Source organism: Canis lupus, chromosome 11 (genome assembly GCF_003254725.2).
Source record: "Canis lupus dingo isolate Sandy chromosome 11, ASM325472v2, whole genome shotgun sequence".
NCBI classification, from domain to species: Eukaryota; Metazoa; Chordata; class Mammalia; order Carnivora; family Canidae; genus Canis; species Canis lupus.
The window spans coordinates 1,907,328-1,921,393 of NC_064253.1; the positions used below are offsets into that span (position 1 = coordinate 1,907,328).

Genomic DNA, 14,066 nt, shown 5'->3' on the forward strand with positions numbered 1-14,066 from the left:
GATAGATCATCCAAACAGAAAATCAATAAGGAAACAGTGGCTTTGAATGATACATTACAAGAAAAAACCACTGGAAGAAATACAAGCATGTGAAGCCTAAACATACTACGAAGCTATAGTAAGCAAAACAGTATGGTCTTGGCATTAAAATAGATACAGATCAATGGAACAGAATAGAGCCCAGAAGTAAGTCCATGTTTATATGATTAATTAGTCTATGACAAGGGAAGCAAGAATATACAATGGAGAAAATATAGTTCTTCAATAAATAGGGTTGGGAAAACTAGACAGCTCCCTGCAAGAGAATGAAACTGGGCCAATTTCTTAAACCACACACAAAAATAAACCCAAAATGGATTAAAGACCTAAATCTAAGACATGACACCATAAAACTAAGAGAAATCCTAGTAATCTCTTAGATCTTAGCCTTATTAGCAACATTTTTCTAGATATGTCTTCTCAGGCAAGGGAAACAAAAGCAAAAGTAAACAATTGGGACTTCATCAAACTGAAAAGCTTTTGCCCAGTGAAGGAAACCATCAACAAAACAAAAAGGCAACCTCTTGAATGGGAAAAGATAGTTGCAAATCATATATCTGATAAGAGGTTAACATTCAAAATATATAAACAGCTCATACAACTTAATATCAAGAAAATAATCCAATTGAAAATGAGCAGAGGAAGTGAATAAACATTTTCCCAAAGAAGACATACAGATGGCTAAAAGACATGAAAAAATGCTCAACATCACTCATCATCAGGGAAATACAAATCAAAACCACAATGAGATATCACCTCCTACTAGTCGGAATGGCTAAAATCAACAACACAAGAAATAACAGGTTTTGATGGGTGTGAAGAAAGGGGAAACTTTAAAAAAAAAAGGATTTTATTTATATATTTGAGAAAGAGAGAGACGAGTGGGGAGAGGGGCAGAGCGAGAGGGTGAAGCAGATTCTCCACTGAGCAGGGAGCCCAACATGGGGCTTAATCCCAGGATCCCAAGATCATGACCTGAGCTGAAGCAGATGCTTAATTGAGCCATCCAGGTTCCCCAAATGGGGAACCTTCTTATACTGTTGGTGGGATACAAGCTGGTACAGCCACCATGGAAAACAGTTTGGAATTTCCTCAAAAACTTAAAACTAGAGCTACCATAAGACCCAGCAATTCCATTCCTGGTTACTTATCTGAGAAAAACAAAACCCCTACCTCTAAAAGAACATGTACCCCTATGTTCATCACAGCATTATTTACAATAGCCAAGATATGGAAACAACCTAAGTGTCCACTGATGGATGAATGGATAAAGAAGATGTGGTGTGCATATGTGTGTGTGTGCTCACACGTGTGCCCGTGTGTTATTCAGACATAAACAAGGAAGGAAATCCTGCTGTTTGCAACAATGTGGGTGGATCTTGAGGGCATTATAGTAAGTGAAATAAGTCAGAAAAAGACAAATACCATATGATCTCACTTACATGTGGAATTTAAAAACAAAAACCAAAACCAAGTTCACAGATACAGAGAACAGATTGGTGATTGCCAGAGGTGGGGTGGTTAGGGGTGGGTGATATGAGTGGAAGGGGTCAAAACATACAAACTTCTTTTAAAGATTTTATTTATGTATTCATGAGAGACACACAGAGAGAGGCAGAGACATAAACAGAGGGAGAAGCAGGCTTCCTGCGGGGAACCCATGCGGGACTCAATCCCAGGCCCGAAGAATCACCTGAGCCGAAGCCAGACGCTCAACCACTGAGCCACCCAGGTGTCCCAAATAAATAAAATCTTGAAAGAAAAAGAAAGAAAGAAAGAAAGAAAGAAAGAAAGAAAGAAAGAAAGAAAGAAAGAAAGAAAGAAGAAAGAAAGAAAGAAGAAAGAAAGAAAGAAAGAAAGAAAGAAAGAAAGAAAGAAAGAAAGAAAGAAAGAAAGAAAGAAGAGAAAGAAAGAAAGAAAGGAAGGAGTAAGTTGCTAAGAGAGTAGACACTAAAAGTTCTCATCACAAGAAAAAGAATTTTGGGGATAAAGCCTATAAGGCCTTTGGCCCAGGGCGTGATCCTGGAGACTCTAAGGATTGGAGGGACGCCTGGGTGGCTCAGTGGTTGGGTGTCTGCCCTTGGTTTAGGGCATGATCCCTCGGTCCCAGGATCGAGTCCCACATTGGGCTCCCTGCATGGAGACTGCTGCTTTCTCTGACTCTCTCTCTCTCTCTCTCTCTTTCTCTCTCATGAATAAACAAATAAAATCATCTTAAAAAGAATTTTGTAACTACGTGTGGTGATGGATGTTAACTGGGCTTACTGTGATCATTTCATGATATACAAAAATATCGAACCATTATGTTGTACACCTAAAACTAATATAACATTATATGTCAGTTATACCACAACTTTTTTTTCACAACTTTTAAATAAATAAATAAACAGACTTTTCAGGATGAACAGGGTGTACAAATAGCCTAAAAATATATGAAAAAAAAATATGAAAAAGTGCTCATTGTTTTTTGGCATCAGATGAATGAAAATTAAAACCACTATGAAATACCATTATATACCCACCAGAAGTGCTAAAATGAAAAATACAGAAAATATCAAGTATCAGCACAGATATAAGCAATTGGAATTCTCATCTACTGGTGGAGGTAAAAATTGGGCCATCCACTTTGAAAAACTGCCAGTATGAGCAGCAACTGGACATATACAGACCCCAAGATCCAACAAATCCAAGACAACTGCGTGTGCATGTGTACAAAAGATACACAAAAGACTGTTTCTTTTTTTTTTAAAGATTTTTATTTATTTATTTATTCATGAGAGACACAGAGAGAGAGACGGAGATACAGGCAGAGAGAGAAGCAGGCTCCATGCAGGAAACCCGATGTGGGACTCAATCCCAGGACTCTAGGATCATGCCCTGGGCCGAAGGCAGATGCTCAACCGCTGAGCCACCTGGGCATCCCCACAAGACTGTTTCTAATAGCAATATTCATAGGAGCTCCAAAATGGAAACAATTCAAATGTGCATCAGGAGAAGATCAGATATATAAATGGTGAGATAGTCATACAATGGAATGGCATGGCACAGTGAAAACAAACCAGTCCCTGATCTATTTCATGACATGGATAAATGTCACAACATAATATTGTCTGAAAGAATCAAGATACAAAAGAATAGTGTTTCCATTAAAGGGACACAACTGAATCATGATGTGGGAAGTCTGGACTGTGGTTTCCTTTGGGAGAGAAGAGAGGGTCTGGTGATTAGGATTGATAGAGGGACTTATAGGGTGCTAGGGGTTGTATTTCTTGATCCAATGATGATTTCAGGGGTAGGTCCTCTCTGTGAAGAGTCATTGACCTATATACTTAGGATTTATGCACATACCTGTTTACAGGTTATACCTCAATTAAGAGCTAATTATGTATTTCATTATGTGGCTAATAATGAAAACAATCATCATCATCATTTGATCAGTAAATAGGGTGTGTTTTCAGGTGTCAAAAAATATGCTTTGTTTCCTAGACAAAGCCGGCATCATGTCTTTCTCTGAAATTCAGCTGCTGTGGATTCTTCTTTTAATGCTATTTTTTTTTTTTCAGGTACACTAGTTAACAGGTGGGTAGACTACTGATGACATTTCTGAGCCATGTTTTATTGGCAAGGGTTTGGTCTGAGCTGATCATTTCCTCTTTTGTTGGCTTCAGTTCTATCCACAGGGCAGAACACCTCATTTCTTCCTGTTTTGTTTGGTTTTTAAATCTTTAGCCCTTGAGCCCTGTTGGAGTATGCAGATTCCTGTGGTGGCTGAGACACAGCTGTCAGTTCAAACATCCCATGTTTCACCTGGCACCTCTCAGAGGGCTGCTTTGTACAGATAGCAAGCATCTTTGACTATGTCCTCTTTTTTTTTTTGTCCTCTTTTTTAATGCAAAAGGTTTTTAATATAGGAAAGTCAAACAAGGGATCCCTGGGTGGCGCAGCGGTTTGGCGCCTGCCTTTGGCCCAGGGCGCGATCCTGGAGACCCGGGATCGAATCCCACATCGGGCTCCCGGTGCATGGAGCCTGCTTCTTCCTCTGCCTGTGTCTCTGCCTCTCTCTCTCTCTCTGTGACTATCATAAATAAATAAATAAATAAATAAAAAAAAAAGGAAAGTCAAACAAGAAAATGGAAGTGGCCCTACCATGCATACCAGTGCATGAAATGTTTTCATTTAATACTTGTCTGTCCTCTTTGCAACAGCCTTTCTCTCCCCCCGCCCCATCATACCACTCAAAAAATAAGAACAAAGTTGCAGAATCCAATATACCTGACCGGGATCTGTAAAGCTGTGAGTAATCCAGAGAGTGTAGTATTAGTGTGAAGACAGATGGATTGCTGGAACAGAATCGTGCCCAGAAAAAGACCAGGTATGCACAATTAACAGATTTTCAACCAAGTTGCCACAGCAGTGCAGTGAGAAAGGTAATCTATTAAACTATGCTGAGAAAATCAGATATCCATACGAAAAAAAAAAAAAAAAAGAGCTTTAACCTTTATTTCCCACCATATGCAAAAATTTACTTGAAGTCATCATCTAAATGTAAGCACTAACTATAAAGCTTCTGGCTAAATACATAGGAAAAAACCTTAATGACCTTGGGTTTGGCAAAGATTTCTTTATTCTGACACAAAAAGCACAAAACTATATAAAGGAAAATCAATAAATTGGATTCTATCAAAAAATTTTTAAGACTTTTGCTCTTCAAAGGACCTTGTTCTGAAAATAAAAAGGCAAGTCATCGGGATCCCTGGGTGGCACAGCAGGTTTGGTGCCTGCCTTTGGCCCAGGGTGCGATCCTGGAGACCTGGGATCGAGTCCCACGTCGGGCTCCCGGTGCATGGAGCCTGCTTCTCCCTCTGCCTGTGTCTCTGCCTCTCTGTGTGTGTGTGTGTGTGTGTGTGACTATCATAAATAAATAAAAAAGGCAAGTCATCTGGGTGAAAATATTTGCAGACCATGTCTGACAGAGGAGTTGTTTCTAGAATATATATTAAATATATATATGTATACATATATATATATTTAAATTCTTACAGCTCAATGATATGAAGACAACCCAATTTTTTAAATGAGCAAGAGATTTTACCAAAACACTTCATAAAAGAAGATAGACAGTTGGCTAATAGGTACTTGAGAGGATGCCCAAGTTCAGGGAAATATATATTTGAAGTACAATGAGATATTCCTGTGCTGGTACTTGAACATCCAAAGTGTCAAAGATTGGCCATCTAAGTACTGGTGAGGATGTGGAGGAACCAGGTCTCCCATACGCTGATTGGGGAACATTTGATGGGTCAAGTATTCTAGAAAAGTAAACATATTCACACAGGCACTCAGGTCCTAGGTATCTACCAAAAAAAAGGAAGCACATGTCCTCACTCAGATTTGTACACAGATTTTCATAGCAGTTCTATTTACAAGAGCAATAGATAATGATATGAGTCTACTTATATAAAATTCTAGAAAGATGCAGCCTCACCTGTGTTTACCTGAGGGTAGAGGTAGTGCAAGAAAAAGAAAAGAACTCCCAGAGAAACCAGGAAACTTTTTGAGGGGCAATGGAGATGTTCACCATCTTGAATCTGGTCATGGTTTGAAATACATACATCTTGAAATACATGTGTTTTGTTGTATGTCAGTTATATGTCAGGAAATCTGTGCAAACAAAGCAGTTGTTCAGAAAAGGAAATGTAAGCACGGCTTTGCTTAGGAGAGCAGAAATAGTCAAATAATGTCAATGCTGAAATTTTTATCAAAATATAATTAGAGTGGGGAATGGAAAGTAGGGGTAGATGTGGCACAGAAGAAGAGTAGGGGAAAGTCTTCATCTTCCATAGTATTAACTCAGCAGATAAAGTCTAACACTCAAAAAAAAACAAAAAATTAGGAAGGACCAGCTCAGGCATATTGTTTAGAGGTATGGAGGCAGGTACCACAAGAATCAGGTTAAAGTGGCTGTCTTGGGGGGAGGGCCACTGGAGGTTACTGGTCTCAGTTACACGTGTGGAATTAACTATCTAAACCATGTGAGGGGCACCTGGATATCTCAGTCTGTTAAATAACTGACTCTTGGTTTTGGCTCAGGTTATGATCTCGAGGTCCTGGGATCGAGCCCCACGTCAGGCTCCTTGATCAGTACAGAGTCTGCAGGAGATTATCTCCATCTCTCTCTACCCCTGCTTGCATGTACTTTCTATCTTTCTCTCAAATAAAGAGATAAAATATTTTTTAAAATTTTTTTTAAAAACCATGTGAAGGTATAACTCTAATATAAGTAAAAACATTTTAATGCATTATCAGAGCCTCAAAGCCACAACCCCCAATCTGCCCAACGTGCGTGCACACGGTCCGCCCACAGCAGGTATTCAGGAGGGAGGTGGGCAAGGAGGCTCCACAGATTGTGCAGCCCTTAGCAAAAACCTTCACATTTGTAAGTGCAGTCTTTTCAAGGGCACCAGGCAGCTTTTCCTTTGAAAAGCTCCAGTGGTTAGTCTCTTGGGAACACAAACATTGAGATTTACAAGCTTATACTATGCTTAAATTGAGGGATGCCTCCATTCTTTCCATTTGTCTCGTGATAAGAGCCTAAAATGGAGATATTTGAGAAAATGTGATGCCTTGAAGATAACCCGTGTTCTCTCCTCCAAGCTGTGTGGGAAGTGGAGGCATGAGGACTTATTAATTCTGTTTTTTTTTTTCCTTTCCCCTTTTCCAGGTGGTCACTTCTTTCATCGAAACTCCTTGTCTCCTCGGAGCCTGGTGTATGAAAGTGAATTCTCCACAATCGAACCTTCTTTGGACATGTATGATGAGAACAAAACCTGATTTTTTTCTAAATGGGCTCTGGGGGGTCACCTCTTTTGTGATTTGATTTACAATCACCTTTCTTATTTTGTATTCTTCTGTCAGCGTCCATTTTGGAAGAATGGCAGGGTTTTCCAAGCGCGAGTTGGGGCTCAGGGTTAAATTGCAGGGTTCCCCCAAGGTGAGGCTCTGAGGACAGTGTTATTGCCCAGGCAGCCTCGTAGTACTGCAAACCCTCCCAACACTGACACAAGAACATGGGGCCCCAACGACCTGGCTGTTCCCAGAGCCGAGCAGGGGCCCCAGGGGTTAATGTTGTGTTGCAAACATGTCTCTGAATATTTACATGCTATTCTGTATCAGGGTGATGTTGGGGTTTTTAAAATACCTTTATGCTTCCCACTCACAATGCATACTAAAGCTTACAGGTGCCGCTTCTTACTAATGTGAGGCACAAGCTGCTGCAACATGGCCAGCTCTGTGTTTTTCTGTCTCTTATTCTACTTTCTGTTAAAGAGGATCTTTCTAAAGGTCCCAGAGAGAAAAGTTTGCCTTTTGTCCCTCCTCTGAGACTGACCACCCAGAGCACCGCAGTAGGGCCACAGGCTACACAGGATGGGTGGTCCTTCCCATTGCCACTTCCAGCCTCCCTCCTAGAGCATGATACAGGGGGTGCCGAGTGCTCATGTGACCACAGAAACACTGAAGGCCCCAATCCTGAGGCCTGTAGACTCGTCTGCATGGCATCTGCTGAGGGGTGTGGAGAAGCCGTCCCCGGGAGGCCAGCCTCCTGGTCTTCTCTGGGTCCAGCAATCTCGGGATGATGGCCAGTGGGTGTCAAAATCAGAATGATTCTGAGTACTTTCTTGAGAAGATCAAACCACAGTGTGACTGTTAGAGACCAGATGAGCACCCCTCTGCAGGCTTCCTGATCCAACCCAGTCCCCTCCTACCAGCCTCAGTATTGGCACAAGGAAGGCATGGGAGCTTCCAGAAAAACACATGGTAGCCTGCATGGTGGGCATCAGGGACACACACACTCTTCCCACACACCTGGGATGACATCACGTTAATATCACGAGAAAACATGTACCTGAAGAGTGTAATCCCGACACAGAACCACTATGCGCAAATTCATAAAACAAATGGGCTCACCCTTCTTGCTCAAGGACACACCATAGTTCAGCCTGTTCCTCCTGGCCATAGAAGCTATGAAGAAATGTAGATGCATTCAGGTCCTCAGATCCTTGTTATGAGGATGGAAATGCCGGCCTCCATATTCTAGAGTCAGACCTGGCAGCAAACATGCGGACCTGTGGCCCCCGCCCCCCACCCTGTGGTTTTTATTGACTGTAAAACAGAAGTTGGAGGCTAACACTTACCATATTCCCGTGTGGCTGGCTTCTTGTCTTTAAGTGTCCATTCTCCTTATGTGTTGCTAAGATGCCTCAAACACACTTGTGCCCCTGAGCAAAACTCCTCAAAGAACCATGGTGGTGACAGCCACAGAATGTCGCCTCAGAGTGACCAGCAGCGTTGAATCTATGATCACAGAGGCTGGAGCAGTGCAGAACTTGTAAAGTCTTAGCAGCTTTTTCTCTTTACCTTTAACCAAGGGCTTCTGTTTGGTCCCCCCCCCCCTTTTATTGTCTTTATACTATAAAAATATTTTTGATAAATAGTTTCAAGAGAACAGTGTCCAGAAAGACAGATTTGCCCTGCTGGCTTTGTGATGAGGGGAAAGCATCTCAAGGAGATGAGAACTCCGTGTGCCAGATGTTCCAGACACACACCCAAGCTTTGTTTGGTTTGGCTCATCCAACAGGGAAGACGGCTCAGCTCTGACCACGTTGTCCGTACCACGAGCTTGTTTTCCCACACCAGGGCTGAGATCTCACTTAGAACATTTTCTCCTGGTTTGTACACTTTTGGAAGAGCATATGCATTACATTTCATTCAAGGCAGTCCTTTACTGAAGAGAAATGAAATTGCATGAGAAGAAATTATAGATTCAGGCCCTTAAAAATCCACCTATTAATTTAAGATCTGGATTTCTGGGTAATCTAGGGCACACCTTCACTGTCAAATAACCAAGGAGGCATTTCGTATAAGGGAATTCACTCAGAATTAACGCCCCAGGTCCCAAACTCAACACCTTTTTCCCTAAAAATTGAGGCCACTTTCCTGCTCAGCTGCTTTGTCAGAAGGGACAGTAACTTCTGTGTGGAGGTCATATTCTCCATGAGTAGCAATATTTGCCCCAAATAACCACCTCTTTGCTGGCAGTGGTGCTGGAAACTGCTCTGGGGAGCTTCACCAAGGGCCCTGGATAGTGGGGAAGCTGAGTGAGATCAAAGTTCTCATTCAGTACCCCTGCCTCTGAGAGAAGTTCAGGATTTGGGAGCAGTTCATTGGTCTGGTTGGGATTATGGAGAGACACTTCTTCTCCACCATATGAGCATCTCAGTTGTTGCAAGTCTTAACAGCCAGGAAGTATAGATAAGTTCTGATATGGGAGGGGGGGTTGGGGGTCAGGTTACTATCTGAAGGACAGAAGGGGCAGAGAAACAAGCTGCTTATACCATAAACCCTCTATCCCTCTTGTGGACTGCCCGAGCTGGGCCTGGCTCTAGCCTCTTCCTCCTGCCATGGCCTCCACCCTGTTCTCAGCCAAGCTGGGTGCAGATCTCTCAGCATGCACCACAGAATACCTGTGGATGAGGTCTGGAGCCAAAATAACCATCACCCAATCCACTAGAAAGTGGGTTAAATTGGGTTAAAATGCCAACACTTAAAGTTTGGTTATTTTTAACTTCCTACATGAAGAACTGCCCATCACCCTCCTTTGCTGATCTGTCAGGAAGAGGGAAGAAGCTCCTGGCCAGTAAAACAATAGGAAGGCCAGGCACAGAGTAACCCGGTGGTGGTGGTGGTGGTAGTGGTGGTGGTGGTAGGTGCACTAGGCAGCGTGTCTGTTTAGGGCTGCCTGCCCCTGTCCCCCACCACAGGACAAGACAAGCTCTAGACACCTCAGCAAGTCTCATGAGCTGAGCCTTGCTTTTGAAGGAAGGCTCCATCTTCCTGGCCCCTCCTGAGGCCTGGATCAGAGGAACTTCCAAGAGGCACTGCCCTGAGCACCCATTTGTACCCACAGCTGAGCCTGCACTGCCGGCCACCCTGATGCACCCAGCAACCCAGCTTCTAAAACCTGAGGCTGCAGAGGGTTTAAACAAAATAAGATTACTGATTTTGACTGGCCTAATTTTTCCTATGGGCCTTAGGAACTCTTCTTGTATTTTTGTGACCCCTCACACCCAGAGCTTTCCATAAGCGAAATGGGCTTTCATTGAGGGAAAACCAAAATGCTGTCTCACTGTTAACCTTTATTACTTAGGCTCTGGTTTGGCTACAGGAAAACAAGGTGGTGTTACTGTCAGGTCACCTTGTCAAGCTGTGGCTATTCATAAATGCCATGCCACAAAAAAACACCGATTTCCAGGAAGTTGAATTTAGAAGGAAAAAGGTAGGATTGTGAGGCTAAAGAACCTTCATTAAGTTCTTGCTATATGCTAGACACATTTGCTCCAGGTTAAGGAAACCCCCACAATCTTAAAACTTGGGCTGTGATAGAAAGCTGGCACATTAACAGCCAACTGCATTGGAAGACCTGCAGCCATAAGGGTGAGTGATGAAGGGGGAGCCTTGGGGGGCAGGGTGTGGAAGGAGGGGCACAGTGCAGCCTGGAGAGCGACCCTCCCTCAGAAAGGAAAGGCAGTGAGGGGAGCATGAGACTGGCAAGGGCATGGGTCTCACTGCCCAGGGTTTAGGGGAAGAGTAGGAGCAAGAACGAGCAGGGGCAGGGGTGGCTGTGGACCAGAGAGGCTGCCCAGGGCAGAGGGAGGACTTCAGTTAAGCCTAACCCTGACACGGGGGTCCCACTGGAAGCAGAAAAGGAGGGTGCCACGAGATGAAGCGAAGCCCAGGCTGGCGGTCTTAGTGACCCAGGGTGGGGGCGGTGTTGGTGGAACCCAGAGACAGCCCCTGTGGGGAGGCAGAGAGAGGCCTGGAAGTCAGCTCTGGGTCTCAGGCAGAGGTTTGGTGGGGACAGGGTGGTCAGCGGAGGGGCCCTCCCTCTGCATGAACATCCCTGGGAAGCTGTGTTTTAAATGAGCTTGTCACCCAGACCTACCAAAGTAGGCCCCATGTAATCAAAGTCCCTCCAATGCCCCAAACCTTCTGTCTCCCCCTGCCTCCCTCCCTACACCCCTACACACACCTACACACACACACACACAGGTGTGTACACAAGGCACATGCACTCTTATGGGCACACATGCTCACAGGAGCTAGAATCCCCAAGAGTGGGTATCCACCTGGGCCTGGTATTCCCTTAACTTCAGATGATGGTAGAAGCCAGAATGGGGCCCAGATTGCCCGGTGCCAGGAGAACCAGGCTTAGGGAAAAGCCCTGGGGACACCAACACTTAGGGTCTGAGCAGAGGGAGCTCCTAACAGCAACCGTTTAGAAAAACCACTGAATGTCACTTCCCTCTTGAAGAAAAAGACATTGGCCTGGCTGCGGTGCTAGAGGCACAGGGGCCAGCCCTCACTTGCATGCAGACAGAGTTTGGGGTGATTCAACTGAGCATTCACTCCCAACCCTGCACCCAAGTCAGGGATCATCATCCCAGGAGACCCTTGTGACACCCGCAGCTTAAAAGAAGTGTCTTCCCTGCTAAGGGCAATTGTGCCTTTTCTGTGGTCACATCAGTAAATCATTCCAGAGCCCACTGAGAAAAGGTCAAAACGAGTCCATATGTTCACATAACATCCAAGGAGATTTCAGCAGGACTGGGAAACATACGAAGGAAGGATAAGGAGGGGAGTCGCCAGCGTTGGCTGCGTGGGTTTGCTTTCCTTACTGTCAGGAAAACAGCAGGAAGCGCCAGACGTGGCAAAGGGGGAAAGGTTTCTCCCCCGGGGGGGTTCCTCTGGGGTGCAGGTCAAGTCAGGAGGTTTGCCATCTTTCTTAGGGGTGCCTTGCAAGAGCCCAACAAACTGAGCCTTAAAGAAGAGAGGCTGGCGAGTTCCTTGCAGGAAAGAAATGACAGTAGCCACCTGTGTTCCCCACTGGCCCCCAGTGACTGTGGGAGGTCGGAGCTCCAGGGGCCACATGCCTATCCCCAGGACTTGGCTCCTAAGCTCTAACAAGGCTCTGTGGAGGCCCCAAGTCCAAGGCCGAGGACTTGTCTGGGCTTTTACCTCTTGCAGGTCACTCTAGTTGAAGCCATTTGTTGTTTTCTTCACTCTGACGTGAGACTTTAAGATAAAAAAGAAAACAAAACTTTTTTAACTTTGGACTATATGCAAACTTGAGTATTAAACTTTCAGAAGGATTCAGTGCTGCTGGAATCACCCAGACCTCCATACTGGGCCTTCCTACTTCCTCCCTTTGAATCTTCTACATGGATGTACCACAAAAGACAGAGGTTCCAGGGCGGCATGGACCTGGCTTGGCATCACAAAATAAATGACTTTCTCTGGAACAGCAGGCCTAGGGAGTGTGGCTGGGGGCCCAGACACAGCTGCCAGAGCTCTAGTGCACCAGCCCAGGGTGGTAGTCAAGATCAGGGTAAGCACCATTTACAAACCACACACATCCTCCTTAGGTGGAAAAGCTGAGCACTGGAGGATGTCATTAGCACCCTTTCCTCTGCTGCAGTGGATCTTTAATCCTCTGGGACACAGCCTCAGGGGTTCCTTCCCAGCAGAATGCTGGCCTGAAATGGTTATCTCCCACCAGTATGCTGTTATCTACTTGGGTGGGCATGGGTGCTGGGAAGATCCCCGTAGGTTGCTCATCTGCAAGCCCGGCTGGCCTTCAGCAGCAGCCTACCCCTCCTCGGATGATCGCCTTCTCTGTCCAGCTCTCTGTAGAGCCACTGGCAACTGTCAAAAGCTACAGATGATGGTTCTGAGCTATATTTTCACAAATGTAACTCAACACTAAGTGAATCCTAATTTGTTTTCAGAATTATCATTCATCCACAACTATGCCCCAGTGTATTTACACTGTGTGCTATTAAAGGACTATTATAGTGATGGGTAGATATTGAGCAGAGATGTCTGTAAAAACAAAAGGTGGGGTTGGGGTAGGTAGACTCTAATACCGAGGCCATTTCTTTCCCTTCACTCAAGTAAGCTGTTCCTAAGCAGGTTAACTGCCTACGGACTGCCAGCATGCTGTGTGGACTAAGTCACCAGCTGTGGCCAGTGCCAGCATCCCAGCACCTATAATGGGTGCCCCACGTGAAATGACACATGCCATCCTGTGTCCTTCATCCCCCTGGCTTGCTGGCCTAGGTGGAAGAGGGGCCTCCTTGGCAGGTGCTTGGGGCCAGAATCGAAAGCTGAGTCTCAAAGTGAGAATAAGAAGCAAGGTTGCCTCCCAAGTGGCCATGGCTCTGTCTAAGAAACTTGACCAGTTTGATCACAGAAACAGGAAAAGACTCCAACCTAGGAAATGCTATTTGGGGTACAGGGAATGGCCTCACCTGCTAGAACAGTCCTGTTACTGCACAAGAAAAGGAGTTGGTCCAGACTGTAGGCTACATATGTCACAGTTGCTTTTTACCCTCAGTAGCTTTTATACTCATAGAAAATATTAAAGTTACCCCTTTCATATTTGGATCATTCACAGAGCTCCTCTTATCCTGAGTTCCTGATAACTATGCACAACATCTCAGAGGATGGCATACAAAACTATTTTTCTAACTAGCACAGGTAATCTGGGGTGGGGGAGGCTTGGGATATACTTAAATGTGGCAAATGACTTCCCTTCCACCTCGAGGAATGAAAGGGAGACTATGCACTTGAATTTTAATTCACCAATGGATAGCTTCTGCCAGAAAGAACACACATCAAATAGCCAAAAAGTAAAATCAATCATTTGCTTAATTTGGGGGCTCACAGTAGGGGGATTTACCTTGTCTAGAACATAGATACCTGCAAGTAGAATGTGAGCTGATTTCTTGGCAATCAGATCTTATAAGCCCTTTGAAATCTCCTGGGCAGCACAGTGCCTAGGTCTGTATGGTTAATGTAAGTATAAATAAGTAGTGAAATGGTATGGTATATACCTACATGCCGATAGTGTATACCTGTATGTGTGGGATTTGCTAATATAACCATTTCAATAAAAACCTATTTAAAAAGCT

General features: G+C 44.5%; 1 protein-coding gene across 1 annotated transcript in view; it reads left to right on the top strand.

Annotated features, from left to right (window-relative positions):
* The window catches only part of RNF130 (ring finger protein 130), a 143,567-nt gene extending 129,501 nt beyond the window's left edge, over positions 1-14,066 (top strand). The window contains exon 8 of the mRNA XM_025446786.3: positions 6,761-14,066. Within this exon, the coding sequence (XP_025302571.1) occupies positions 6,761-6,870 (110 nt within the window). The 3' untranslated portion in view covers positions 6,871-14,066. The remainder of the gene's footprint in view (positions 1-6,760) is intronic.